The 25,729-nt window shown below is 60.6% G+C and overlaps 1 protein-coding gene and 1 long non-coding RNA gene across 8 annotated transcripts; one reads left to right on the top strand and one right to left on the bottom strand.

Moving 5' to 3' along the window:
- Nucleotides 1–1,559: 1,559 nt before the first annotated feature.
- LOC139074024 (uncharacterized) lies at nt 1,560–2,230 on the top strand. Its single transcript, XR_011523313.1, has 3 exons — nt 1,560–1,687; nt 1,845–1,888; nt 2,095–2,230. It is a non-coding gene; the product is annotated as an uncharacterized lncRNA (long non-coding RNA).
- Nucleotides 2,231–3,340: 1,110 nt separating this feature from the next.
- ADAM11 (ADAM metallopeptidase domain 11) lies at nt 3,341–23,123 on the bottom strand. 7 transcript variants are annotated; one of them, XM_070561782.1, is made up of 27 exons: nt 22,960–23,123; nt 22,337–22,512; nt 14,104–14,180; nt 13,848–13,914; nt 12,796–12,881; nt 12,632–12,707; nt 12,158–12,224; nt 12,022–12,089; nt 11,600–11,674; nt 11,449–11,520; nt 11,099–11,265; nt 10,477–10,561; nt 10,282–10,372; nt 10,092–10,143; nt 9,495–9,594; nt 9,340–9,411; nt 9,127–9,219; nt 8,704–8,784; nt 8,137–8,187; nt 7,963–8,026; nt 7,664–7,763; nt 7,331–7,450; nt 7,070–7,238; nt 6,866–6,980; nt 6,681–6,771; nt 6,015–6,032; nt 3,341–5,498 (listed from the first exon to the last, which is right to left on the bottom strand). In XM_070561782.1, the coding sequence occupies exons 1-27, from the start codon at nt 23,024–23,026 to the stop codon at nt 5,483–5,485; spliced, it is 2,316 nt and encodes a 771-aa protein (XP_070417883.1). In that variant the 5' UTR covers nt 23,027–23,123; the 3' UTR covers nt 3,341–5,482. The 7 variants fall into 7 exon arrangements, with proteins under 7 accessions (XP_070417883.1, XP_070417881.1, XP_070417887.1 ...); XM_070561780.1 differs by having other exon boundaries at nt 6,015–6,163; nt 22,960–23,116; XM_070561786.1 differs by having other exon boundaries at nt 12,026–12,089; nt 22,960–23,048.
- Nucleotides 23,124–25,729: the final 2,606 nt, after the last annotated feature.

A 25,729-nucleotide genomic window follows, 5' to 3' on the forward strand; every position in this document is an offset into this window, starting at 1 on the left:
GTATGTGCCCAAGGGGAAGGCTCTCGGTGGTGCTCTGCATGGAAGACGTTATCTGTGGCTTCATGGCCTCATCAACCTCTTCCCAAAGGTTCAGGTGACAATGAACCCTCTTGAGGACTCCCGCATCATTGCACGGGCTGCCAGTGCTCCTTTCAGGAGTTGTCACCACGGTTGGTCTCCAGGTTGTAATATCTTAGACCTCTTAAGGGACACGATAGCAAGAGCTTGAGTCATGGCACGGACTGACGGTTCTTTCCCTCCTTTGCTTTCAACACCAAAATGCTTGAAGTCCCCATGAATGCCAAGGCTGGGGCTGCAGAGGCGTTCTGGGTTTGGCTGGACATCCTCAGAGACCTGTGTGAGCGTGGTGTGTGGATCTCACTCCCTTAAAGGTATCTGTGGCTTCGCAAGAAACAAGAATGAATCTCCACCTTTACAGGGCAAAAGTGGAAGCTCAAGCCATCACCGAGAGCCCTTGCCAGCAAAGTCCTTGCGTCAGGAAGAGGCTTCCTCAGCACCAGGCCTCAGGGCCCGGCTGCCGCTCTCTCCCCTCCTGGACCTTCTGAAAAGATTGATGGAAATCTTAACGTTACCAACAGCAAGTTCTCGGGAGCCAGAGCCACTTCAGGGCAGGACACAGCTAGGTCTCTCACTCTAGGTTGAGTTAAAATTCCCCAATCCTGGGCTGGCCCCGTGGCGCAGCGGTTAAGTGTGCACATTCCGCTTTGGCAGCCTGGGGTTCACTGATTCGGATCCCAGGTGTGGACATGGCACAGCGTGGCACGCCATGCTGTGGTAGGTGTCCCACATATAAAGTAGAGGAAGATGGGCACAGATGCTAGCTCAGGGCCAGTCTTCCTCAGCAAAAAGAGGAGGATTGGCAGCAGTTAGCTCAGGGCTAATCTTCCTTAAAAAAAAAATTCCCCAATCCTGCCAAAATCATCCTAGCTCCTCTCTTGCCTTCCAGAAAGGTATATATAGGTTCCCTCTGACCTTTAATGAGGTTTTTGTCTGCTGCAGCTGATCCAAGTCTTTCCTGCTGTTTCCTCTCTTCTGTCCTTGCCTTATTTCAAAGTTTCCTGCGTTTAGATATTGCTACTTAATTAATAGCATCAGTTACTGTCTACACCTATGCTATCCAATATGATAGCCACCAGCCACTTGTGGCTATTGAGCACTTGAGATGTGGCTCATCCAAACTGAGATGTGCTTTAAGTGCAAAATACACTCCTGATTGCAAAGACATAGTGTAAAAAACAACCCCCAAACAAACGAAAAAACCAATGTAGCATCTCGGTGATTATTTTATGTTGATTACATGTTGAAATGAGAACATTTTGGATATAATGAATTTAATAAGATGTGTTAACTTGTTTACTTTTTTAATGAGGCTACTAAAAAATTTAAAAATACTACACATATGTAGCTTGTGTTTGTGGGCCACATTCTATTCTGCTGGACAGCACTGGTCTAAACACCAGGAAGAGCCATAATGAATTATGATCATTCCTTCAAGTCAACAAGTAGGCTCTGAGCACCCGCGAGGGACAGAGTGGGCTTTGTGATCACCAGTCTTCATCCTGGCCACCTTCACCTCGTGAGGGCATGGAGCGCCCACAATTAGCCTGAACAAATAGAACTGGAAATTGCAATCTGCACCCATGATGGCCCCGGAAATCCTGGGCAGGTGAGTGCCGGGGAGGGGAGGGTGACTCAGAGACAGCCTGGGGTGGGGATCTTATCAAAGGATTTTCTCCTTTTGAAAAAACATATACCCGGGAATCCCTTGGAATAGGTAGCCTTCACAGTAAATTTCAAATTTCTGCTTCTACTCGGCACTCTAGGAGCTGCTCTGCCAGAACTGCCTGTGACATGTTCTGAAGTCAAAGTAAGTATTTTTCAGATTGTCTGTTTGGACCAGATCTGATGTTCCATGCTAGCCGACACCGCCCTCCGCCTGGGCAGATGGGCGGTGCGCCAGCATCAGAGGGCAGCCCACTGGGCAGAGGGCTTGGGCCACCTCCCCGGCACTCCCATTGCCACCCCGTGCCTGCGCTGCTCTGCGGCCTCCTGCAGCTCTGTGCACCCACGCAGGTAACATCTGCAGCTCCAGGGTTCAGCCTGAGGCTGAGAGGCAGGTGTCAAGAGTGGCTGTGCACTGATCTTCAAGAGCCAAGTGCTGAGCCTCACCAGTGCTCTCTGCAATCTCCTGCCAGAAGCCACACTTTTCACTACCTGAGGGGTCAGCTTATGACACATCAGATGGAGTCTGAAGGTCACAACAGACTGGGAACTGAGAAGCAAGTGAGCACGGGGATGGAAGAGCTGAGAGGCAGGATCAATGAAGAAAGTGAAAAATAGGGTTTCCAGCCCACAGCAAAGAAGAGGGCAAGCCTAGACTTCAGGTCAGGAGAGGTTGGAGAGTGACTGTAGCTGGGCTGCCTCGCCCACGAACCCACAGCCGACAGGAGGAAGCTGACTGTCAACTGTCTGCCGTTTTGGGGGGAGACCGGAGGTAGGTGTTCCAGATGTTCTGGGGAACTGAGATGCCGGATAGGGTGGGACCAGGAATCTAGACTCTCACTGCACAGCAGCCGAGGTGGTCCTGGGAGTCCTGCCCGTTTGGGAACGGGGCTGTCATCCTGGGGCTCCTAGCTGCTCATTGTCCCCAGGCCCTTTCCGTCTGCCGCTATTTCTTGCTCCCATTATCTCCTCTCTACCCTTCCATTCCTTCATTCCCTGCCCCCACCTCTCTCCTCTTATCTTTTCCCTGAACAAGCAGGACTTCAAGAGCCGGATACCTCCAGGTCCGAAGCTTCCCTCCAGGGATGAGAATAATAGGTTCCTGGCTCAGACTGGGCCTCCGGCTGGGAGGAGCACTTGGCCTTGGCCTTGCTCAGTCCCTTCCTGCCCCAAGCACGACAGCAGGGAGCAGAGGTGAGACAACAGCAAATTCTCCGCAGGCCCAAGAGCACCGCGCCCTTGGCACCGGATTTCTGGAATCTCTTGGGAGGTGAGGAGAGGCTACCCTGGCTTCAACCATAAAAGGGAAGCTGGGTCTCCTGCTTTTTGGCAAGATGCTTTCCCGCTCACCTCCATTCTGCTCTGCTGAAGCCAGGAGGGCAGTTATGTTTGCTAGAAGAGCCGAGGGGTGGAAGGGCCAGGCCCACACCCAGTCAGTGCCTGATTCCTGGCCGTGAATGGAAGCCCCTTCCTCCCGGAGCCCTGTCCTGTGTACTCACTTCCCGTGTTCTGTCTCATCCTGCTCCCTGCAGGGCCAGGAGGACAGGGAAGGGTCCTGGGTCACAGTGCAGTCATTTACAGAAAAGAGAGACACAGGTTGGTTTGAGCTCCATGGAAGCCCCAGGACATGATCTTTAATTGATGCGCCTGTCCCTGCCTTCCCACCCCAAGCCCCAGATGACATATTTACAGGATGCTGTATGGAGCCAGTTCCAGGCCCAGGCCAGTGCAGCCTCCACTCCTCCCTGGGCGCTGCCAGGGCGGGCACTCCTAGGGTGGGGCAGGAGGATGCAGACAGCTGGGAGCCACGTGGACTGGTCACAGGAAGTCTAGCATTGTCCACATCCTCACTCCCACCCCCATGTACGTGCACACAGACGTGCCCGTGTGCAGAACTGTTCACACTTGTATGATTTGGATCCAAGTGCTTGTGCCAGATGCATCGCCACCTGTGTGCACGTGTGTACCACCAGAGGATGCCTTAAGGTTATCGCAGCAATAGTGCAAAACCCAGCCCTTACCCTCCTGCCCCTGCCCCAGCCTGTGGGACCAGTGGAGCAGGACTGGCCAGAGGGGTGGCCCACCTACCCCCGCTTGTTGGGCAGTGCCAGCTGGAGCTCAGTATTGAGGACCCCACTGTAGCCGCATCCGGCCACCTAAAAGGGTGTCAATGGGTCTCAGCCCCTGGTTTGCCCTGAGGGGTGGTACAGTTAAACAGGGAGCTGTTTCCTCCATGATTCTTCCTCAGAGATGCCCCAGAAACAGAGGGACTGAAACAGGCAGCTCAAAGGCCCTGGGGTGTTCAGAAACCCCTGCTCAGTGCTGGTGGGGTATCTCTGAGGGGAGGGGCTCCGTTCATTTGTGGCTTTCATCCATAAGGTAGCTGGACCCCCATCTTGCCCCTGCAGCTGGTTTTCAGCAGTTGAGGAGCCAGGGCTCCTGTCCCAAGCAAGCGTCATGAGGGAGGGAAGGCCATGGACAGGACTGCGGGAGGATTGAGGAATTCAGCCTGGCTCTCAGGCTGGGCTGCAGGGGGATCAGAGGACGTAATGGGGACAACTGTAAACTTACTACTCGGCCCTGGAATGGGGTAAGGAGCGGAATGGTGTGACTGGGCCTTGAGGACTTTTCTAGAAGCTGAGGATCATACATGAGACCTGCCTTTTTCTACCTCCTCTTGCACATCACAGGCAGAGCCCCTAACTCTCCAGGCACTGGGCCACTCCTGGCCTTCCTACTTGGGAGAGTCCTTCCTGGGAAGATGGCCCAGCCTGGGACCTCTAGGCACGCCAGAGGGCACCTAAACCCTGAGTCAGCCCCAGAATCACCCTTCTTGAAAGGGGGAAGGTGCCATTTTATTTCAGGGACTATGTTTTCTAGACCCCCAAATACATGCGTCCTGGTAGGGACAGCACGACAGTCATTTTGGAATTGAAGACAATCTGGGACACGTGGTCACCATGCCCATGACCCAGGCCTTGGGCACGGAACAGGCAGCTTTGGTTTGAATCAGCACTCGGACTTTTCTCCAAGCTCAGCAGGGCTGGGCGGAAGAGGCAAGCAGGGATGCCTGGCCCCTGTCTGGCTTGGGGACGTCTGTGTTCAGGGAGAGGGTTCTAGGGTGCTCATCCCAGGGGAGGGCCCAGGGGACGGCCATGCCTCCGTTCCTCTGGGCCCTCCTGCAAATGTCAAAAGATCCCCACAAGTGCCCTGGCCCCAGCACCCCCATGGTTACATTCATCACATAAAGATTCAGTAAGAAAAAAATGCAGATGTCGGTCCCCTCCCCCTAAGTCCCAGAGAGCGAAAACCCTGGTCCCAGCTGCCTGGTTTTGTGAGGGGCCATCCCAGGCATGTCCGCTGGTGGCCACCTGCCCCACTGGGGCATCCCTCTAGCCGCAGCCCCCCCCCCCCCCCGACTTGAGCTGTGGCAATCTGTGATGATGGAAGTTACATTCACACAGGGAGAGTTGGTGTTCAAGGCCAAAGCCACATGAGGTGGGGTGGGGGACCATGAGGGAAATGCCCTCCAGGCCTGGTCCACCCTGGTGGTGTGAAGGGCAGGGCCACAGTCGCCCCCCCCCCGCCCCCCAACCCAACCCCCTGTGGGGCCAGGAGTTGAAGGGCTTGGGCCCGGAAGACATTTGCATGGTGCCTCCCTCTGTGGCTGGGCAGGGGCAGCCTCGTGGTTCAGGGTGGAGACGGTGGGTGCCAGGCTCGGAGGGAGGGGGGGTGGCACTTAGGCCCCTCCGGACCTGGAACGGAGAGGGGGCATCGAGGGAGACTTTGAGGCAGGGCCCAGGGGGAGAGCCCCTGAGCCGGGCCCTGGGAGGTCAGGGCTGGGCCCTGGAGGCAGCAAATCACAGGCTGGCCAGGGAGGGGATCTGGCAGGAGGTCAGACAGCGGTGACATGGAAGACAAAACAGATGGGACACAGAAGTAGGCTCCCTTCCCAGGGGACAGGGGCTGTGGGGGGCACAGCTCCAGGGTCCACCTGGCCAGGGTGATCTGGCCTTAGGCAGGGTAGGAGTAAATGGACCAGGCCTGAGGAGATGGGCAGCTAGAGAAGGGGGCAAGGGCGGCTGAGAACTTTCTTCCCAGAGTGAGTTCTCCCACCCCGGTAGTGACAGCAGTGACAGTGCGGGTAGGAGAATCACCCCCTAGCTCCCCATCAACAGAATGCGAGGTGACGAATGAGATGGAGGAGACAGGGACAGCGGGAGGGATGACGTGGCCGGCGTCACACTGCCCCCTGCTGGGTCGGGTCGTACCTTCCTCGGCGGATGTTTCTTCAGGAGCCGAGGAGAGGAGAGGCAGAGAAAGGAAAAGGAGCCATCTGTGACCTTCCCCTTCTCTCAGGCAGGGGCCTTCTGGCTCCCAGGAGACTCCTTGCCCCAGAGATGGGCCCGGGGCCTGGACACTAATGACAGGCCCAGGGAGAGACATCGAGAAGACCTCCTGAAGTTGGGGGCTGGGTCTGAGTCCTGACTCCACAACTGACACACTGTAAGACCCTGGGCCTCAGGTCCCTCCTTGCACATTTCGGGGTTAGACGAGCTCCAGGGCCCCAGACACGGAACACCCTAGGCTGGGTGGGGCCTAGGGACAGGGGATGCAGGCCCTGTCTCAGGCAGCCCTGCTCAGCTCCCCTCTGTGGCTGTGCTGGGAGGCAGTGAGGCACAGGGGCGCCTGATCCGCTTACTTTTCAAGAGAAGCTGGAAATCAGGATTCTTAATGTAAACTCTCCTGTTTCTAAATGTGAGCAAGCAATTTTTTAAATGTTAAAACAGGACCCCGTGGGCTGACTTGGACTGTCATGTGTGAGCTCTGGTTTAGCTAACCTCTCAGGGAGGCCCCCTTAGCTCCACCAGACTGGGGTTCTGATAACCCCCGAGGATGCCAGGGGGTGTGTGGTGGGGGGGGGGGGTGTCTCTTACTTAAATCCCCAGCCCGTGCCGCCTAGGACGATGGCTGCAACCAGGACAGCCCCGGCGATGGAGCCAATGATGATGTTGGTGCCGCTGGGACCTAGGGAGGAGGGCAGGGCTCAGTTGGTAGGTTGGCAGGCACAGGCATGGAGAACAGGAAGGATAGAGCCCACCCTGGCCAGCCGCAGCCTCACCCTTATATCTCTCGGTCTCCCCTGTGGGTGGAGACGTGGGCAGGGGGTTGTGGATACTGCAGTCTTTGCCCGTCCAGTCTGGCTGACAGATGCACTTCCCTTCATTGCTGCAGACCTACAGGTGGGGCGGGGCCAGCAGAGGTGAGCAGGACCCTGTCTCCTCTTGCTAGGCCCTCCTACCATCCCTGGCCTCCAGGCACCCACCCCATGGTGGGAGCAGATGCGGCGTTCCCCGCTGCCAGGGCAGGTGCTGAAGTTGAAGGCAGAGGCTGGCAGGCAGCGATGATCCAGGCACAGCATGTTGGGCCCACAGGCTGTGCCGTCCTCCACGTAGCTCAGGTCTGAGCCATCAGCCAGCTGCACATGACCACCCCTGGGGAAATGGCACTGCTAGCCTCGGCCCTTGCCCCCCACCCCATCACAGCTGCAACTTCCCCTTCCCCAGCCATGGTCCTTGGCCAACACCTGCAGTCCAGCTCCTTGCCCTGGTGGTAGAAGGTGACACTGCTGATGTCCCCTCCTAGGTCCCCCAGCCGAGGAGCTCCAGAGATGTTGACACAGAGGAGGAAGCCACAGAGCACGTCCCTGTGGGGCCGCATGGAAACAGTGAGCCCCAAGTCTGACCTCAGACCCAGCTATTGAACTTGAATCTGCCCTCTCCCCATCCCCTGATTTTTCATGTATTCTCCCATTTGAGACTCAAAGGCTCGTCCTGGGAGAACCTGCTGCTCTATCTCCGAAAAAACCCTCCCTAGCCCCAGAGCTGGGGAGGCCCAACCAGGAGCCTTGGCAACTCACTGTTTATTGCACTGGACCCAGCCTGACCCCTTGCGCCCGCAGTTCCCACGCTCTGTCCCCTCCACGTTCAGCTTCTCATAGCAGAATCGATCAGCAGCCGCTATAAGGAGATGATGCCAGGTGTCACTCCCCTCACCCCAGAGCCCACCTGGACCCAACACTGGCCCGAGCCCCAGTCAAGCTGGGTCCTGAGATCCTGGGGAGCCACACAGTTGCTGGAGGGCATATTCAGAACCTGCCCAGTCTCTCAATTCTGGGTCCTCCAGAGTCCCCCCTCCCATCCCTAGCCAAAGACTGACCATGGCCCCAAAGGGCTTGGCACTGCCGGTCCCGGGTTTTGCAGCGACCTCCGTAGCAGCGGCCCTAAGGGACAAACAGCAGACAAGGGACTGAGACACTGAGTGGTCAGAATGGAGACCAGACAGACTGTACTGAGACAGGCCCCGAGGGGAGGAGCCCACACGCCATCATACCTGTTCATGATCACAGTAGTAACCGTCCAGCTTGTGCAGGTTAGGGGGACACTGCGGAAAGAGGGGCTGGACTGAGCAGAGCAGCCCCAGGAAGGAATGAAGGGGTGTCAAATGCCCCCCATGTAGGGGCTCATGTGACAGGGCTCTTCCATGTCAAGTACAAGAGGTCTGGCTTGGATCTTAGACCATGCAGACTGGCAAGTGCCATAGGCTCCCCAGTCTCCCTGTTCCCCTAATCTGCTTCACAGGGCTGGGGAACTACACACCTGGCACAAATAAGGACTTAAGAGATGTTAACTAGTATTACCACTCTGATCCCTAGCACACGGCAGGCACTACACCAGGCGCTGGGAACACCAGCCAGACTATAAATAATGGTTTAATGATTGAAGGTGCAAAGCCAAGAGGCATGAAGAACCCTCTTTTCAGATGAGGAAACAGGCTGATGAGCGGCGGCGACGCCAGCAGCGAAGCAGAGGGGCCCGGAGAACAGTCGCCCGAAAGCCAAACCGATAGGCATAGGGGTTGCCCCGCCCCACGCTCCGCAGGGCGGCCGGCCGGCCGGACCTGGCTCGAGTCCCCGGTGCAGGTTTCCGCGATGTCGCACTCGTTCACTGCCTCTCGACAGGACACTCCCCGCGGCTCGTACTGGGAAAAGGATGCGTTCCCAGGGCTCAGGCAGGAACCGTGGACCCGGGGGCTGCCCGCTGCAGCCGACTCAGAGCCCCCGAGGCCCGCTCACCGCCCCGCCCCCCGCGTCTCCGCAGGGGCCCCGCCCCGCTCCTTGTAGCCCCGCCTCCAACAGGCCCAGGGCCGCACGCCCCGCCGTTCCCCTCCGCATTGGGGCTTTCTTCCGGTCAAGCCCCACTCCTCCAGATTAGCTCCGCCTCCAGCGGCTCCTCCCTAAGTCCCGCCCCGCATCAGAACTTCAGTAGCCCCGGTCCCTGCAGGTCGCGCTTCCTTGCCTCTCCAGCGGCGGGTCCCCCTCACCTTGCAGCGGCGACAGCAGAGCCCGTCGCTGCACATGGCGTCATGAGTGAGGGTGCATTTCTTGCAACAGTTCCCGCCCGCGCGGCTGCACTCCTGAGAGAGGCGGGGAGAAAGGGAGGGAGGCAGGCGAGCCCGCATCCTGCCCACCCGGGCCCACCCTCGAGGGCACTGGTGTCTCCTGCACCCCACCTGGCGCCCACAGTAATTACTTACTTGCACCGAGCCGCAGTCGCACTCCTCTCCCGCCTCCACGAAGCCGTTCCCGCACTCAGGCGGGTCCAGGAGCTGGACGGGCAAAGGGGTGTCGGGAGTCTGGTCAAGATCCTGCGCAAGCCCCGCTCCCACCTTCCCCGCCCCGGGGCTGGTACCTTGAGGGGCTTGTTGAAGAGGCAGCTCCCGCCGCCCTCCTGCAGAAACTGGTTGTACTCGTCGATGCTGCAGCGCGAGAACTTGCGGGGCAGGTAGAACCTGGGCAGGGGTAAGGGGACGGTGCCGCTGGGGCCCGGCTCGTGCCCTCCCCTCCGGCACACTCCCTCGCCCCTTCTCAAGATTGGGGATGGGATGCAACGGGGAACTCGGTCACCATCTCGAGGAGGCTGAGAATCTATGTACCCGGAGACTGCACGAGGATCGTCCCGCCTGCCCATCAAGCGGGAGTGGGCGGGGGACTTCTCTCCGGCGCCCTCTCCAAAGCTGGAGTCGGAGGCTGGGGCGCCGAGGAGAGAAGGCGCCTTCAAACGAGGCTTTGGCGGCCCCCAGTGGCGACAGAGCGCACTACAGTCTGGCCAGCGTTGGTGTCCGGCAGGGGAATCTGGGACTCCCTGTGCAGTGTCCGCTGAAAACTGGGCTTCTTGGAATCCTGAGTGGTCCCGAGATCTGGCTCTCTTGAGGCCACCGGGTCCAGATTGCCACCCAGTGCTCCCTCTAGGACTCCCCTCGCCCAAGACCCTCCCCCAAGAACTCACCCAGTGTCCTCCATGATGCAGCCCAGCCAGTTGTCCGGACACTTGCAGTCCCCTGAGAGGTGAGCCAGGTGGATATAAGGGAGAGTGGAGGATCACCCCTCCCCCCCCCCATGGACACCCTCTTCACTTCTAGAGCTGCTGGGTGTGGGTCTGGGCTGGTTGTGGGGCCACACAGGGTCTTCACTGATACCTGCTGAGCTCCGGTGTTTATTCCACATCATGCCCAGGTTCTGCCCCAGCGTCTGGGCCAGGGTCACTGCCATGGCCCCCATGTTGTCATACTTGGGGTGAGGAAGATGGAGCAAAAAGATGTCTACATCCCTCCGAAAGGCACAGGCCCTTTCCCTCCAACCCCCCATCCCAGCCGTGCACCCACGCTGCTCACCTCATTCACACCCCCTCCCCTGGACAGTGAGCAGATGCCCCCCACGTAGGCAGCCCCACTACTGGTGCTCTGGAAAGTCCTGCCCCTGGAAGGGAGAGGGTTGTCAGGAGAAACCCCTGCCCCTCACCCCAGTGGCTCCCCTGGGCCGGGAGGGGGAGACTAGGAGGCCTCCCGTGCTAGAGCCCTTCCTTGGGGAGGTAAGCACTGCCCTTCGTGTCAGCCTGTGTGACCTCAGGCAAGCCCCTTCCCCTCTGTGGGCTCATCTGCCCGTAAGACAAATGAGAGGTTCCAACTGGATCATCTCTAACTGCAAAGACCTTTTATCAGATTTTCCCACCAGGGCACTGGGTCGCTGAGGAAGGGATGTTAGGACAGTGTGAAAGGCGGAGAGGGGGCGAAGGGGAGGGGGTGGGCTGAGGAAGACCACTTGGGGTAGAGAAAAGGGGCATCAGCCCCAGATGCAGGGGAGATGCCAAGCCTGTTGCAAGTGGCTGGGGGCAGGAGCAAGGTGGGCCCAGTCCCCAATCCTCCAAGAGCACCTGGCACAGAGCAGGTGTTCAATAACCCTGTGCACCATGGCAACCAGCAGAGGCTGGCAGGAAGCATGGGGTGGGGGACTCACGAGAAGAGGTGGGTGGCATCACTGGGCTCAGGCAGGCCCTCCCGCCGGTAGACCATGAGCCGGGCCAGGGTCTCCAGGAGGTCATCCTGCACCTGGATCTTGTCCCCATCTGCCCACGTTTCCATGGCAACCAGCACGATGCGGGTATTGAGCTGTTCCTTGTACATCTGGGCCCAGAGGGGAAAAGATGAGGAGGGGGCTGGAAGAGGGGTGTGGGGAGGGGACATGGCTAGAGGAGGGCCTCAGTGTGTCCCTCCAGGAAGTGGGGAGACAGAAGCTGATAGAGCTCACCCCAAGGATGTGTGGGGTGGGCTGTGAGGGGTGGGGGGAGGGGAGGGAGGACTGCTCACCACATCTGCCAGGTTCACCACGGACTTGGCAAAGTTGCTGGTGAGGACCACCGACTGTCGCATCTGCTCAAACTGAGAGAGAGAAGAGTGGTGGAGGGTGAAGCTCGTTCTGACCCCTCCTCTCAGAGTCACCCCCAGCCTGGGAACTTACCAGCTGGTGGTCATTGATCACGATCAGCTCCACGTACTTGGTCTCACTGTGCACTGTAGGGTGGCCCCGGCGGACCTGGAGGGTGGGTGGGCACTTGGAATCAGTCCCCTCCATGCCTGAAGCCATGGACAGGCTCGAGGAAGAGGAGCTGGACCCAGCCAGAGACAGTGCCAGCAGCCCACTGGCCATCCCTCCCCAGCCTTGGTACAAGGGCAGGCGGCCTCAGTCTGTCCACCATGGGGACGTGTGTGGTCACCGATGTTAGGGAATGGGGTGGGGGGCCTCCTTCCAGAGATGGTTCCCCAGCCCCCAGACACACCAGTCTGAGCCCTCCTTTGCCCCAGCCATGGATAGGGGTGTGCTCCTGCTCTGGACCACAGCCTGAGGTCTCTGCAGCCCGAGGTCTGTGCGGGCCCCCGTACCTGCCTTTTCCTTCTCAGCCTCGGCCGGTTCGGAGGAGCAGAATGGGCGGGGGCAGTGAACAGGCAGCCTGAGGGGAGGGGGCAGGTGAGGGAGGCACAACCGGCCCCCTCCCCAGCCCCACTTTCCCTCCCTTACCTGGTTCTCTGCATCCAAGGGGGGCTGGGAGGAGAGGGGTCCGGTAAATGAGGTGGGGAAGGGGTCCCTGCAATGAAGGGGAATTAGTTCTTGGGGGCCAGCCAGGTCTGCTCTGAGCCCAGTTGGGGGGACAGCTCCAGTCCTTCCCCCACCCCACCCCAGGATGACCCAGAACTGGCCAGAGCTCCCATGTCGGATCTGATCTCCCAGATGCTCAGATTCCGGGGTCAAGACCTGGGGGGCGCCATGAGAGATAGGGGCAAAGGACACTGGAGCCCAATGGAAGGTTACCTGGGGGACAGAGGGGACATTGGAGCTGGGGACACAGGGGGAGGGAACCAGAGCTGGGGTCACTGAGGAGGGCAGTGAGGCTGAGGTTACCAAGGGAGGAAGAGGAGGAGGCAGCGACAGCCACTGGGACAACAGCCACTGGGACCTGTGGCAGGGCCATCAGAGAGGACCTGAGGGTCTCACCTGGGGGGCTTCCTGAGGCCTGGCCATCTCTCGGGGCTCCACGACGTAGGTGAAGTTCCCGTCAGAGAAGACCCCACTGCAGAGAGAGAGGCGCAGCTCCCCACCGTCCCCAGGGCCTGGGGCCGGAGGCTTTTCCCGGCCGCCCCGCCTCTCCCCATACTCACTGCAGCCCCTGGCAGGTGGAGAGAGCGGCAAAGGAGCGAGGGTTCCCCCGGAGCTGCCCCTGGTAGTAGCAGTGGTCTCCCGCCCCCTGGAGGAGCCGCAGAGCGTGAGTGGCCCTGCGCCTGCGCCCAGGCGCGAGGGCAGGAGGTCGTTGGAGGGCCGCTGAAGCTACCACGGGTGCAGGTGGCTGCAGTCCCTAGGCATACCCTGGTTCTACTCTAGCTGTGTTCCCCTAATGTGCTGTTTCAATCTGGGCAAATTCCTAGCCCTCTCTGGGCCTCCTTCACCTCACCTCCAAATGAGGAAGTTGGACTACATCAGTGGTTCTTAACCTTTTGTTGGGCTGCTGCAGGGATCAGACTCCTTCAAGAAGAGCTAACGTTCAGAGAGCACCTTCTGCGAGCCAGGCACTCTTCTAAGCACTTAGCTCACGTAGTCAGGTGAACGCCATGTACCCCGCCCTCCACGCGCACAGTGTGTTCACAGACGCCGTGGCCTCCGTGGACCAGCCCTGCACACGGTCTGTGGCTGAGGAACTGTGAGCAGCTGGTGTCCTGCTGGCCCAGCTCTCCGGTCAGAGGGGAACAGCGCCCACCCCTGCTTCCTGCAGAATTACTTGTGCTCCAGTTACTGAACAGGCTGCGGGAGCTATTTATAGACACTCATTCATCTTTGCTCGGCCCTGGGCCTCCAGGGCTGGGCCCCTGGTGTCTTGGGCAGCCAGGAATCCCCATGGCCTTGGTCCTGGGCAAGAGGGGCATTTCCCCAACTGCCCCTCCCAGGAGAGGTGGCAGGAGCGTGAGGGTCCTCAAATGCCTCCGGGCCCGGCAGAGGCCGCTGCGAGGCTGACGTTGGGAGCCGGGCAAGGGCAGCGCAGGGCTCGATGCCATTCGATGTGCCACCCTGACTCCACCCCCGGAGCTCCCAAGGTGGGGAGATGGAGGGTCCTGAGGGGTCGGGCTCATCCCGAGTGTAGAATATACCCTGGACCCCATATCCACCGGCCACCTGTCTCCCCACCCCACCTCCCCCGTCCCCTTCCAAAGGCACTCACGGTGCTGTGCTGGGTTGTCCCCTCCCGGCTGAAATGGCGCTCCACGTATTGTGAGGAGAGGAGGTGACTGAAACAGAGCAGGCGGGAGGCAGGAAGGGGTCACTGATGGGGCTAGGTCAGGTTGGGGGCCCACTGCGGCTCAGCTCCAGGTCCCCTGCCCCAGCCTGGCCCCCTCCCACCCGCAACCAGCCAAGTCCAGGCCCTGCCCTGCCCGCCCGCCTGCTGCCCTTGCTCCCGGGCTCAAGGCCACACTCACTGGTTCAGCTCCAGGTCCAGAGTGAAGTCTGAGTTGAAGGCTGGGATGACGAAACTCACCTGGGCCAGGTGAGCAGGCTGGAGGCAGGGGGAGGGCAGAGGGGCAGTGAGCCCAGGGAGGCCTGGAGGTGGGAATAGGGGAACCGGGGAAAGCCCAGAACAGGGAGTAGCCCTGGCGAGGGGATGGCCCAGTCCAGCAGCCACAGGGACCACTGATTTGGGGGGAAGAGGCTTTGCACAAGTTCATCTTCCTCAGAGAACCTACTCCTTTCCTGGGGACAGTGTGCATCCCTGGGCACAGCGAGCAGCGTAGGGGCAAGTGCCAGCCGCCCCTCCCTGTGCAGGCGCCTCCCTGGGGCCAGTCTACGGGAGCACCAGGGATGGAGAGGGGCAGCTCAGCCTGCCCCCTGCCGCAGGCCAGGGCCTCCCTACCTCCCAATCCCCCACCCTCAGGGGGGAGGCCCCCAGAAGCATCATGGGAAAGGGGCAAACAGGAGATGGGGTGCAGTGTGACCCCCAGACCCTGCTGAAGCAGGCCCCTCCCTTCCTGTCCCCCTGTCCTGTCCCCCGCCTCCATTTATGGAGGAGGAGGCCTCGCAGTCTGTGGACGGTGGAGTGCGTTAGAGCTGACCATGGGCCCCTGGAAGCTGGGGTGATGGGCAGAGGCCATCCTTTCGGGAGGAGAGAACTTGGCTCCTCTGCCCCAAGCCCATTGCATCTGCCTCGCCCAAAGCTGCTCATCTTTAATATTTCAATTCCCTAGTTAATTTTTAAACATGGAAGTTTTCCTGATAAATTTTTTAGAGGGGCCTTTGCAGTGGGGCTGGGAGGCTCCAGGTTGCCATGGCAACGTACCAGGCACGAGCAGGAAGGCTGCCCTCCCAGGCCTGGGCACCCAGCTACTGCGGGGAGTGGGGACCCTAGACCTGAAGCTAGTGAGCCTGGAGAGAAAGCAGCCCCATGAGAAGGGGCAGGAGAGAGTCTGGGGGGAATCGGCCTTCTCAGTTCCTGGGTGCCCCCTACAGGCCTCAGGTCTTACCAAAGATCTAGAAGCAGAAAGGCCCAAGGGGGGCTGCAGCCTTCTTCCCAGCCCTGTCCATTCAAGAAGCCTGAAATCCAGACCCCTAGATGAGGCTCCCACCCCCGGGCCGTGCACACATGAGACTTTTGTTTGCTGCCTTTCTTTTCGGGGGAGCAGGTGGCAAGATCCTCAGTGTCACAAGATCCGTAGCCTGGTGCTGGTCGGCTTCCTCATCAGCCACCTAGGATCCTAATTCTTCCTGAGCACTTATTGTGACCCAGGCACTGTTCTACATGCTTTACAAGGATGATCATATCTAATCTTCCCGACAACCCAGTGGGACAGATGCCTCTGTTATCCTTGCCTGACAGATGGAGAAACTGAGGCACAGAGAGGCTAACTAACTTGCCCAAGGTCACACAGCTAAGAAGTGGTGGAGCTGGGATTCAAGCCTATGGAATCAGCTTCCAAGGCCTTCTCCCCGCAAAGGTGAGGTGAGATGGAGATGGCCCAGGGTCCATGAGAGGCCCTGGGAGAGGCAGTGAGGTGAGGCAAGGGGCCAGGGCCTGGGTAGGCAGCCCTCTGAGCCCCAAGGACACTGACTCACCCCATCCCAGGCTGACCAAGGCTCCAAGCTCCATCCTGAGCCCCTAGAACATCGATCAGACTCAAAATAGAAAGTCAAGGACAAAGAGTCATAGCATCTCTCTCCTCCCTGGGCCTGGACCATCTCTGCTTTCCCCGTGCCCCTGGGCCTCGACCAGCTCCACCTCTACCCCTACCCTTGGCCCCAACCACACCTCCTCTCCCTCTCCCCTCCTAACAAGCCCCTATCCTGCCCCCACACTGGCCACCCAGAGGAGCAGCCTGTCCAGGCCCCTTGCCCTGATTCCACTCTCTCAGGCTTTGTAGCCGCAGGGATGATCCAGCAACCTCTCTGAGCCTGACTTTCCCACTGAAAATGGGAAGATGAGGCCGGATGCAAGGCTGTGAGGTTGGCTTGTGCGGCGGGGTCGTGCTGGGCCCGGAGGATTCCGGCACTTGGCCCTGGCGCTTGCAGAATCTCCCTCACTCGGAAGTCAGCGAGCTAACCCCTTGGGCCTCCCCGCTCTGTGTGGACCAAGCTGACCCCCAGTCTGGGGAAAGCCCAGACTGACGGGGGAACAGACACCAGGTCCTCTTTGTCCCCACCACTTCTGCAGCCTGCCAGGGCCTCACCCCCTTCCCAACCTGGTGCCCTGTTCCCCAGCAGGACACAGGGCGCAGGCCAGATAAGACCTGTGCAAGGGCAGCTGCGGGGGCTGGGGAGCCACCAGAGGCGCTGGGAGGAAAGGAGGGCACTGGAGAGCTGGGCAGGTTTGCCTGGCCTGGCCCGATGGGGGGACTCAAGGGGACACCCCCGTCTGAAGGGAAAGAAAGATCAGGCAAACCCACATAGTGCCCAGGAGTTCTGCACCCCAGGCGCCTGGGGATGGGGCTCCCGCTGGCACCAGTCTTAAGACCCGCCCCCAGCCAAGCTTTAGGCCCATGTTCTATCAAAGCCAAACTGCTCTTTGCCTGGCCTGCCCCTGACCTCTCCCATGACCCCTCAGTCCCTCCCTCGGGAGCCCCTTCCGTCCGCTGCCACCTGCCCTCCTCTGCATCCAGCTCAGCACTGCTGGTGACCAGCCAGCCGGGCCTCGACCCTGTGCCCTGCCCTTGCCTCCTGCTCCCCGGCCATCGGCTCTCACGTGCTCCAGCTCATTTGATCTCAACCGCCCCGCCGTCTGGCGCTCACTTTACAAATGTGAGGCTGAGGCTCCCGGAGGGACACTTGGAGGTGACTGGCCCAGGGCCACGCTGGGGAGGTACAGGGTCAAGTCGCACCTTCAGGCTGGAGTCTGTGGTCTGTGTCTGCCATGGCAGCTGTGGCCACCTGGCTGGGGTGACGGTGCCCTCCCTGAGGCCTCCCTGTCGTGGGCCCATCCACTCCTCAGGCATCTGCTTCAGGGGGCTGGGCCTCGCTGGTCCCCTCTGCACCCCATGTCGGGCCCAGCCAGAGACGGGGTGCAGAGGGAAGGAGGCAAAGGTCCCCAGAAGTCCCAGAATCACAAATACAGACGCCAGGCCTCCACCCCAGACCTCCAGGGCCAGTCTTGAGACAGGGAGACTAAAGAGCTGTAGGGTTCCCAGCGCCCCAGAAAATCTGAATGTCCAGACGCTGCCCCTCCGTCACCCCGAATGCCTCCTCCCGAGCCTCCGTCTCCTCCCACGACCCTCCCCTCCTCACCCTCATCTGCGAAGCCGGCACCCACCAACCCACGTGGGGCTGTGGCCACTCACACTCCTGGGCCTTTAGGCCCACTGCTCTTTTCTTTTTTTCAAAAAAAGATTGGCACCTGAGCTAACGTCTGTTACCAACCTTCTTTTTTTTCTTCTTCTTTTCCCCAAAGCCCCCAGTACATATCTGTATGTTCTAGTTGCAGGTCCTTCTGGTTGTGGCATGTGGGACGCCGCATCAGCATGGCTTGACAAGCCGTGCCATGTCTGTGCCCAGGATCCAAACCAGCGAAACCCTGGGCTGCCGAAGCAGAGCGCGCAAACGTAGCCACTCGGCCATGGGGTGGCCCAGCCCACTATTCTTGATGTGGATTTCTTTGATGGCTGATCCAGCTTTTCACATGGGCCACCTGTAGTCCCCTGGAGTAGGGCTCTGCCAGCCTTTGCCCTGCTCAGGGGCTCAACACTCACGTTGAGTGGGAAGGTGTCAGAAGGCCTGAATGAGCTGAGGTTTAACCTCTCTGAGCCTCAGTTTCCCATCGATAAAATGGGCTTGCTGTGAGGATTAAATGAAAGTGCTTTTTAACTTGTTATCAAGCATTAGTAATAATAATAATCAATGAAGAAGGGAGTGTAAATGTTCCACCTAAACAGGGCCTGGAGGAACCGGATAAACCTCACCGGCTGGGTGGCAGCAGGTGGGGAGAAGCCAGAGAGCAGGAACCACCGGGAGGAGCCCCTCCGCCAGCAGCGGACAGGCCGGCGTCCCTCCACTTAGCAGAGCAGCAGGAGCCCCAGAGAGTGAGAAGAGCTGGACGACTTTCCAATAACGGGATTTGACCTAAATTTTTGAGGACAGAGTCACTTCCTACAGGTCATTAGTTCCTCTGGGGACAGACTCTGGGCAGCTGGGTCCCTCCAGGCAGCCAGGAGGGGTGCTCAGGCAGGGCCACAGCCACAGGCCGGAGTCTGGCTGGGGAGCACTCAAGACTCTTGCCCACACTGTCCCTGCACTGACACCGCCAGAGCCTAACAGGTGCCCCCAAACGCCCTGACTCCTGCTTCTGACCCCCAGCGCTCAGGCCAGCACAGGCTGCCCGGCACCCCGCCCAGCACAGGAGGGCGGGCCTCCCAGATGTGGAACATCTACTCTTGCCAGATGACAGGCAGGACACGGGACACACATCCTCTCCTCGACTGGAGCAGCAGCCTGGGTGAGCGGAGACGCTCTCAGCCCCGCTCCCTGGACGAGGAAGGCGGGGTCCGGGGGCTGTGGCGGCTGGCCCAGGGCACTCGGCCCAAAACAGTGCAGCAGGCCCCACTGCGGCAGCCTTGCCCCAAAGCCACCTGGTGTAGCCTTTCAGACCCATGTCTAGCCGCCTGCGTGAACTCACTCTCTGCCCAACCTCGCGGCTCAGTCCACGGCACCCCCGGGCCAGCTGAGCCCCAGCTTCCAGCCCCTCCCAGGGACCCCTCCGCCCTCCGATCCCAGCATGAAGCTGCGACCTTGGCCGCAGAGACCACAGCGTGGCCTTGGCCCTCGTGGGCTTCTGGGGCTTCAGGCACGGACCCTATGGCTCCTGCCTGTGACTGCCATCTTCCTAGGGCTGGGGACTGAGCCTTACCCGACTGTCCCCCACCCCTCGGCAGCCAGAAAACACAAGCCCCGCAGCACACACTCTCAGCTGAGGGCTTCTGGGTAGCATTTCCAGTAACTGCTGGTCTGGGCAGCTCTCAGAGGAGCTCAGCCCAGTGACTGAGGTCCCCTCCCCAAGCTGGCTCAGAGGAGAGTCAGTCTCCTGTGCCTGGGACCCTCCTCCACTCACCCACCCTATTCACTTAACCCTCATCCTGCCCTCCCCTTGGTTCCGAAGGAGTCTGGGTTTCCCCAGGGGCAGGTATGACCCACACAGCAGTTTCGTGTGGATTAGCAAAATGGTCCCTCAGAACACATGCAGCCTCGTGAGCCCACCGGTTTCATTCAGCTCCCTTGCCCAGGCACCTTGTGCAGTGAACAACCAACCCAACTGTACAATGTGGCTCTGCTTGTTCTCCTGCCTCACCCCTCAGCTGAAGCTCCCTGTGACCACAGGTTTCTGCACTTCCAGAAGCTCCTCCACCTCTCTGGGCCTGCTTCCAAGCAGGACAGAGGGGAAATGTTGAGAGCAGTGGCAAAGAGGGCAAAGGGTCCCCTACGCCCCTCTTCACCCTGAGCGAGAGGCAGGCAGTGCACTGGTTAAGAGTGCTGCTCTGGGTATCAATCTTGACTCTGCTACTTAAGTGCTGTGTGACCTGGGGTAGTTACTTCACCTCTCTGTGCCTGTTTCCTCATCTGTAAAATGGGAGTCATAACAGCCCCACCTCCTGGAGCTGTGATGAGCATGACATAAATCAATACGTGTAAAGGCAGAACAGTGCCTGCCCCAGGAAGGGCCCAGTAAATCATAATTTCTCTAGCTTCTAACTTCTGGTCACCTTCCCTCTCCCCCGTCCTCCCCTCACAAAAGTGAGGAGACCTGGGCTCACAAAGCCTTTCCCATCCCGCCTCCTGGGTGAGTGAGGCTGAGATTAATGTTATCATCGCCCTGATGTTGGGGATCAGGAAGCTGGGGCTCAGAGGGGTGACAGGACCAGGCCCAGGCCAGAGCAGGTTAACACCCAAGGCCGCGCCACCCCAGCCCCGTCAGCCAGCATGTGCCTCAGAGTTGCCGCATGACCCACAGCAGATGGAGACCTTGCTGTTGACCCAACCCCTTGCTGGCCTGGGATCCCAATGAAATAACTTCCAGGCGTGCCTGCCAGGGCGGGCCCTCCTGCTGGGACCCTGCGCTGGCTCTACCATCAGCCCCCAGGGCACACGTGCTCCAGGGAGAAATGCCAGGTGGGAGACAGAGCGTTGCAATGTCTCCTTCCGGTCAGGGGGCAATACCCTGGACATGTCTTTTTGTCTCCCTCAGCCTTCCTCCAACTGGCACTGGGTGGGCTTGGTGAGTGCCCTCTGTGCCCAAATCCAGAGTCTCTGGAGGCAGAATGGTGCCGTGGAAAGTGCCCTGGTCTCAGAGAAAATGGCTCCACTGCTTAAGATCCGATTGGCTTTGGGCAAGTTACCTAAACTCTCTGAGCCTCAGTTTGCTCATCCGCAAAATGGGCAGACAAAAGTCACCTGCCTTACAGAGCTGTGAGTATTCCACCTCAGGGGAAACTCAGGGGACAAGGCAGGGCCATGAGTAAGTCCCCTGGGGCAGCTGCAGTGAGGTCCCTGAGAAAGCTCAGTCCCAGAGAGACCCCCACTGGAGAGGACCCACGGAAGCCTCCACTCCCAGCCCTGCCCCCGGGGGCACAATCACGCAGTCACTCACACACACATTGCATGCACACATGCCACACTTACTCAGGACTCAGAGACATCCATCCCTGCACACCCAACCACCCTGCCCAACTGCGCCCATCCTGATGTCCCCACACAGGCACAGGCACTGCCATAGCCCAGAACCCCCCTCTCTTCAGGAAGAACTAGGCTGAAGGAGCACCCCACTTATCAGCCCTACCCGGCCCCCATGCTTTCCCTCATCTCTGTCCTCTGACCCCTGGTGGCATCGCCCCATCCTCCAATCTGCACATCCCCTAAAGCACCAGCCAGGAGTCCCAGCAGTCAGGGGGCGGTCAGCTCCCAGCCAGCACAGCCCTGACGCCCACAGGTCACAGGTGAGGGGGACGCCAGGGAAGAAAGTGGGACTAAGGGCCAAATCCTGCCAGGACACCCCATCTCTGGCCCTGGGATCATCCCTAGTACCCATCTACCACCTCCCAGGGAGCCTGGGCAGGTGCAGAGGGCCGCCTCCACCCCCTCCCCTCCCCCACACCTACCCCCACCCAGGCCTGCCTGCCCGGGACCATTAGCCACCCCCTCCCCCCTGCACACTGCCCTGAGTGATGGTCCATCTATTATGCATGCTGCCTTCCTGCTCCTTTCCATTTCCCGAGTATCCCCCTCCTGCACTCCCCACAGCCCCCTCCGCCGCCTAAGGGCTTTTAACCAAGTACATTAGGCAGGGCCAGATGCCAGTCTGACAGATGTCGGTAACGTTAGCCTCCGTTTCCCTCCTTCCTCCTCCCTGTGCCCAGCCCAATTTACCTCCCACCACTCCCAGCTGCCAAAACTTCCCAGACCTTGGTTGTACCCCTCCTCTGAGTCTCTCCTCTACACCTCCTGTTTCTCCCAGGCCTTTGCCGGCCCGCTGTCCGCCGCCCCCACTGCCTGGCGAACTTTCAGCTTCCAGCTCCTGGAGAGCCGAGGCATGCTGAATGAATATTCCATCTGGGTGATTATTATTCACATGATATTAATTAATTATTAATTGCAATTAATCTCCTTCATTCCTAACCTTCCTCTGGGAGGCAGGAGGGGCCTGGCAGCCAAAAGGGACAGGGGCAGGCAGAGCTGACATCTGTGGGTGAGCTTGGGGCCTCGAACCCCCATCCTCAGCGAGGGCAGGAAGGAGAGCAAGCATTATGAGTGCACAGGGGAAACCGAAGCAGGAGCAAGCACTAAGCTGTTCCATAAGAGTCCACTGAAGGTGGCTGTGGCCAGAACCTGGAGCCCTAACCCCTGACTGGCTCTTAGCTGCTTCTCCCTGCCGCCACTGCCCTACCCAAGCCCCGTTTGAGTAGAACCACTTGCTTTGGCAGGAGAAGAGTGGGGGCTGGCAGAAGGCTGACCACGGCTGGGCATTCGGACCCACTGAGAGCAGGGGAGTCCTATGATGAAGGGAGGGGTGCTGGAGCGGGGCAGGTGGGTGCTTCCACTAGTGGGCTCCAGCACCCACTTGGTGGCCCACCGTACAGAAGGGGAAGCTGCAGGAGCCAGCCACTGGGGAGGCGTCCCAACCCTGGCTGCCCCATGGCCTCCTGGGCCTGCTCCAGACCCCTGGCCTCAGCCCCCAGCCGCACTCACCGGGCCACCCGGTGGCTCCTGGCGGACCCTGGTGTCCAACTGCTGCTTTCGGACCTCTCCCCCAGAGCTCTCCCCTACGAGACGGCTGGGCTCTGTGACCTCAGGGGCTTCTGAGACTCCCAACTGGGGTGAGACCCGCCAGCGCAGAGCTCCGGCAGGACCCCGGATCCCAAGACCTGGGGAGACAAGGCCATAGCTGCAGGCAGATGCCCATCGTGGGGCAAGAGACTTGGGAACGGGTGGGCTCCCCCCATCCCCCACTCTGGTGTGGCCCCTGGAGCCCTGGGGGGATCTGCTGCCTTGCAGAGGGAAGAGCCCGATGGAGAGGGGGCCAGAAGCTTCACTCCCACCCGCCCGTCACGACTGCCCCCCCACCCCCCAATCTGCAGAGACCTGCAGAGTGCACTGGCCGGCGGCAGGGGAATGACCGCGGTCAAGAGGGCCGGATGGGGACAGGTGGGTGCACGCACCCTCCCTCCTCCCCCGCACCCCCATCTCCCGCGCCCTGGACCCGCTGCCACCCCGAGCACTGCAGGAAAACGTGGCTGCAGCAGAAACCGCCGCAAAACCCGGGCAGGGGCGGGGGCAGGGAGGGGGCGCCGGGCCGGGCGGGGGTCACTCACCGGGCGGGGGGAGAAGCGGCAGCAGCAGCAGCAGTGCCGCGAACGCCCAGCGCCGCAGCCGCCTCATGGCTCATAATCCGCCGGGTCCGGGGGCTGCGGCGGCGAGCGGCGCGGGCGGCGGGCGGCGGAGCGGGCGGCGGAGCGGGCGGCGGGGCGGGGGCGGGGCGGCGCCGCTGCGGGAGCCGCGGGCGGGGGCGCCGGCCGGGCGGGGGGCGGGGGGCGCGGGCGGCGGCGGCTGGGAGGGCGCCCAGCTCAGCGCGCTCCGGCCGCGGCCATCCCGGCGGGGCGGCGGGCCGGGTTAAGAGCAGAGCGGCGAGCACGTGAGCAAGGGCCCGCCCCCGCCCCCCGCGGGCCCCCCCAGCCGGCCGGGCCGGGGCCGCCGCGACGGGAGGACAAAAGAGGCGCCGCCCCGGGGCCCGCCTTCCCGCACCGCCTCGGCCCCCTCAGCAGGTGCAGGGCGGGCACACCCTGTCCCCATCTCGCGGCCCCCTCCTCGGCCACCCTTGACGTGGGCAGCTCCGAGGACCCATCGGTTTGTAGGGGGAGGGAGGCGGGGTACAGAGGGACCCCCGGGCTCTGACCCGGTGATGGCCCGTCTGGGGACCCGCGCGATCGAGGTGCGGGGGCGTGGCTGCCCGGCCGGGTTCGCCCCTCCGGCGTGTGTGCAGGAGGGGGCTGCCCAGACTCAGCCCCGAGCGCCCGGGTCGAAGGCTGTGGGAGCTAGGCAGGCTGGGGGGCGGGGGACGGAACCGAGGGCCCGAGAGTCCTGTTTGGCTCCGCGCCTGTAGGGTGTCTCGCCCACCCGTGGCGGAGCAGGTCACTGCGGAGTCCTCCCACAGCCTCGGTCCAGACTCCTTTCCATCCTGCAGGCTCCTTCTTCTCTGGGCCAAAGATGCCCCTGCCCCCAGGAGGGCTTCAAGGATTGCCGTCACCCAAGCCACCAGGAGGGTTTGGCGTGCCCTCTCTGGGCTGAGTCCCTCACACAGGGCACCCCAGTCCTTGTCCCTAAATAGCATGCAAACTAGCCAGGTCATTTGCATGCCGTTAGCATGCCCTATTTCCGCCTCTCTCATGCCAGCCCAAATCTTGGAGGAGCAGAAGATACCTCTGGAGCCCCCCAGCTTCCCCTCTCCAGTCAGACTAGGTTGCCCTGTCTGCAAATCGCCTGGCCTCCCAAACAACCTCCTCTGTCGTGCCCTCCAGCCCAGCTCTTGCCCTGGGTTCCTGGGCAAGATGCGTCCCCATAATAGGGGCTGAGATCTCTGACTTCTGCTAGGGATCCCAAGAACCAGAAGAGACCTGAGATGGGGGAGAGCATGTTGGGCTCGGGTGCCGCTGGTGAGGCCTTGTCCTGACTTTGTGCCCAAGGTCACAGCATCCTTGCACCACACCGGGAGTGCACAGGTCACCGAGGAGCAGGAGTGGAGGCAGGGAAACCCTTCCTGGGTCCTCTGCTTCCCCAGGAAACCAGGGCCTCTGCCAGGGATGGGGGAGCTGCCTCTGGCTTGTGACAACCCCCACCCCCCATCTCTATTTTAGGCCCAGGAAAAGAGAAAAGGTGATTTCCCGAGAAGCTGACATCAATGCTGGGAACGGGGTGGCTCCCCTCCCCAACTTCCCCCCACTTCAGTCACCTGCCACTCTGGACCCAGATGCTCAGCAAGGCGGAGCCCATTGTTCCCTGACTCTGGAGTCTTCTTGGAAACCTCCTCCATGGTGTAGGGGAGAGGGGGCCCTGGGGAATTAGGACCTACTATGTGATAGTCCCTAGAAACCCACAATTACCCAGGAGGGAGAGATTGTGCTCTTCAGTCTACAGACGGTGAAACTGAGGCTCTGAGAGGTTATGTGAGCGTCCCAAAGTCTCCCACAGCTGGTCAGTTAGAGGTGCATCCCATACTCTAGGGTCCCACTTGTGTCTGGCCACCCCTATCTCCACCTCTGCCTTCTATCTGGGGCCTGGAGGGGACTGGTCCATCTGGTCCATCTATCCCACCCTCCATGCCCCCGTTTGGCACACCTGTCACCACCAGGGTGAATCCATCCTGCCCCACCCACACATGTCGCAGGGCCCTGTCAGTGAGCCCTGATCTGGTGCGCCTCCCAAAAGGATAGGAGGAGTTCATCATTTCACAGTGGAGGCCCTGGGGCTCGGGGCCTCCTTGGCTGAGGCACGTTCCTACCACTTCTGTGGCCCTGGTTCCTTGGGTTTCCTGTTGGGGAACCCTTGCTGGCCCCCAGAGTGACTCCTCTCTGGTGGCATTCTGGGCCAGCTCCAGTGGAGGCTCAATCACATGGCCCCACGGCCCCCAGCAGCCCCTTATCTTCCTGGGTTCCCCAGCTCAGAGTGGGCCCAGCTGGACACCTTGGCTCTCCCTTGACCACACCCTACTCCCCAGTCCGAGGCCCCCTTCCTCCATCTTGTCCCCGTGTGTGTGAGCTCTGCTACAAGCTCCACGCCTCTCCCAGGCAGGAAGCTGGCTTCAGTTCCCTCGGCCGCCTTCCTTCCTGAGGTTAGGGGCTGTAGAGACAGCCTTTCCTCAAACTGGGGGCTCCCCGAGGGCAGCAGCTGTCTCTCCCCACAGACTGGGACTTCACAAGAGTAGACATTGTCGCCCCCATCAGACCTAGCCCCTGATAGCAAGGATGGTTTTCTCCTTAGATTGGGGTTCCTGGGGGCAGGACCTGACTCCCGCATCAAACAGGAGGCTCCTGGGGAATCTCAGCCCAACCCCACAGCTATGGCGGCCCGTTTGGTCACTCCTGCCAA

Source organism: Equus przewalskii, chromosome 10 (genome assembly GCF_037783145.1).
Source record: "Equus przewalskii isolate Varuska chromosome 10, EquPr2, whole genome shotgun sequence".
Classification (NCBI taxonomy): Eukaryota; Metazoa; Chordata; class Mammalia; order Perissodactyla; family Equidae; genus Equus; species Equus przewalskii.

Bases quoted from the DNA above. Each gene is read 5' to 3' on its own strand.
- ADAM11 (XM_070561779.1), bottom strand. From the start codon at position 23,026: ATGAGGCGGCTGCGGCGCTGGGCGTTCGCGGCACTGCTGCTGCTGCTG. The intron at 13,915-14,103 runs GTGAGTGTGGCC...GCTCTGTTTCAG, and splicing joins CTGGACCTGGAGCTGAACCA to TCACCTCCTCTCCTCACAAT. The intron at 9,220-9,339 runs GTAAGTAATTAC...CGCCTCTCTCAG, and splicing joins GCGACTGCGGCTCGGTGCAA to GAGTGCAGCCGCGCGGGCGG.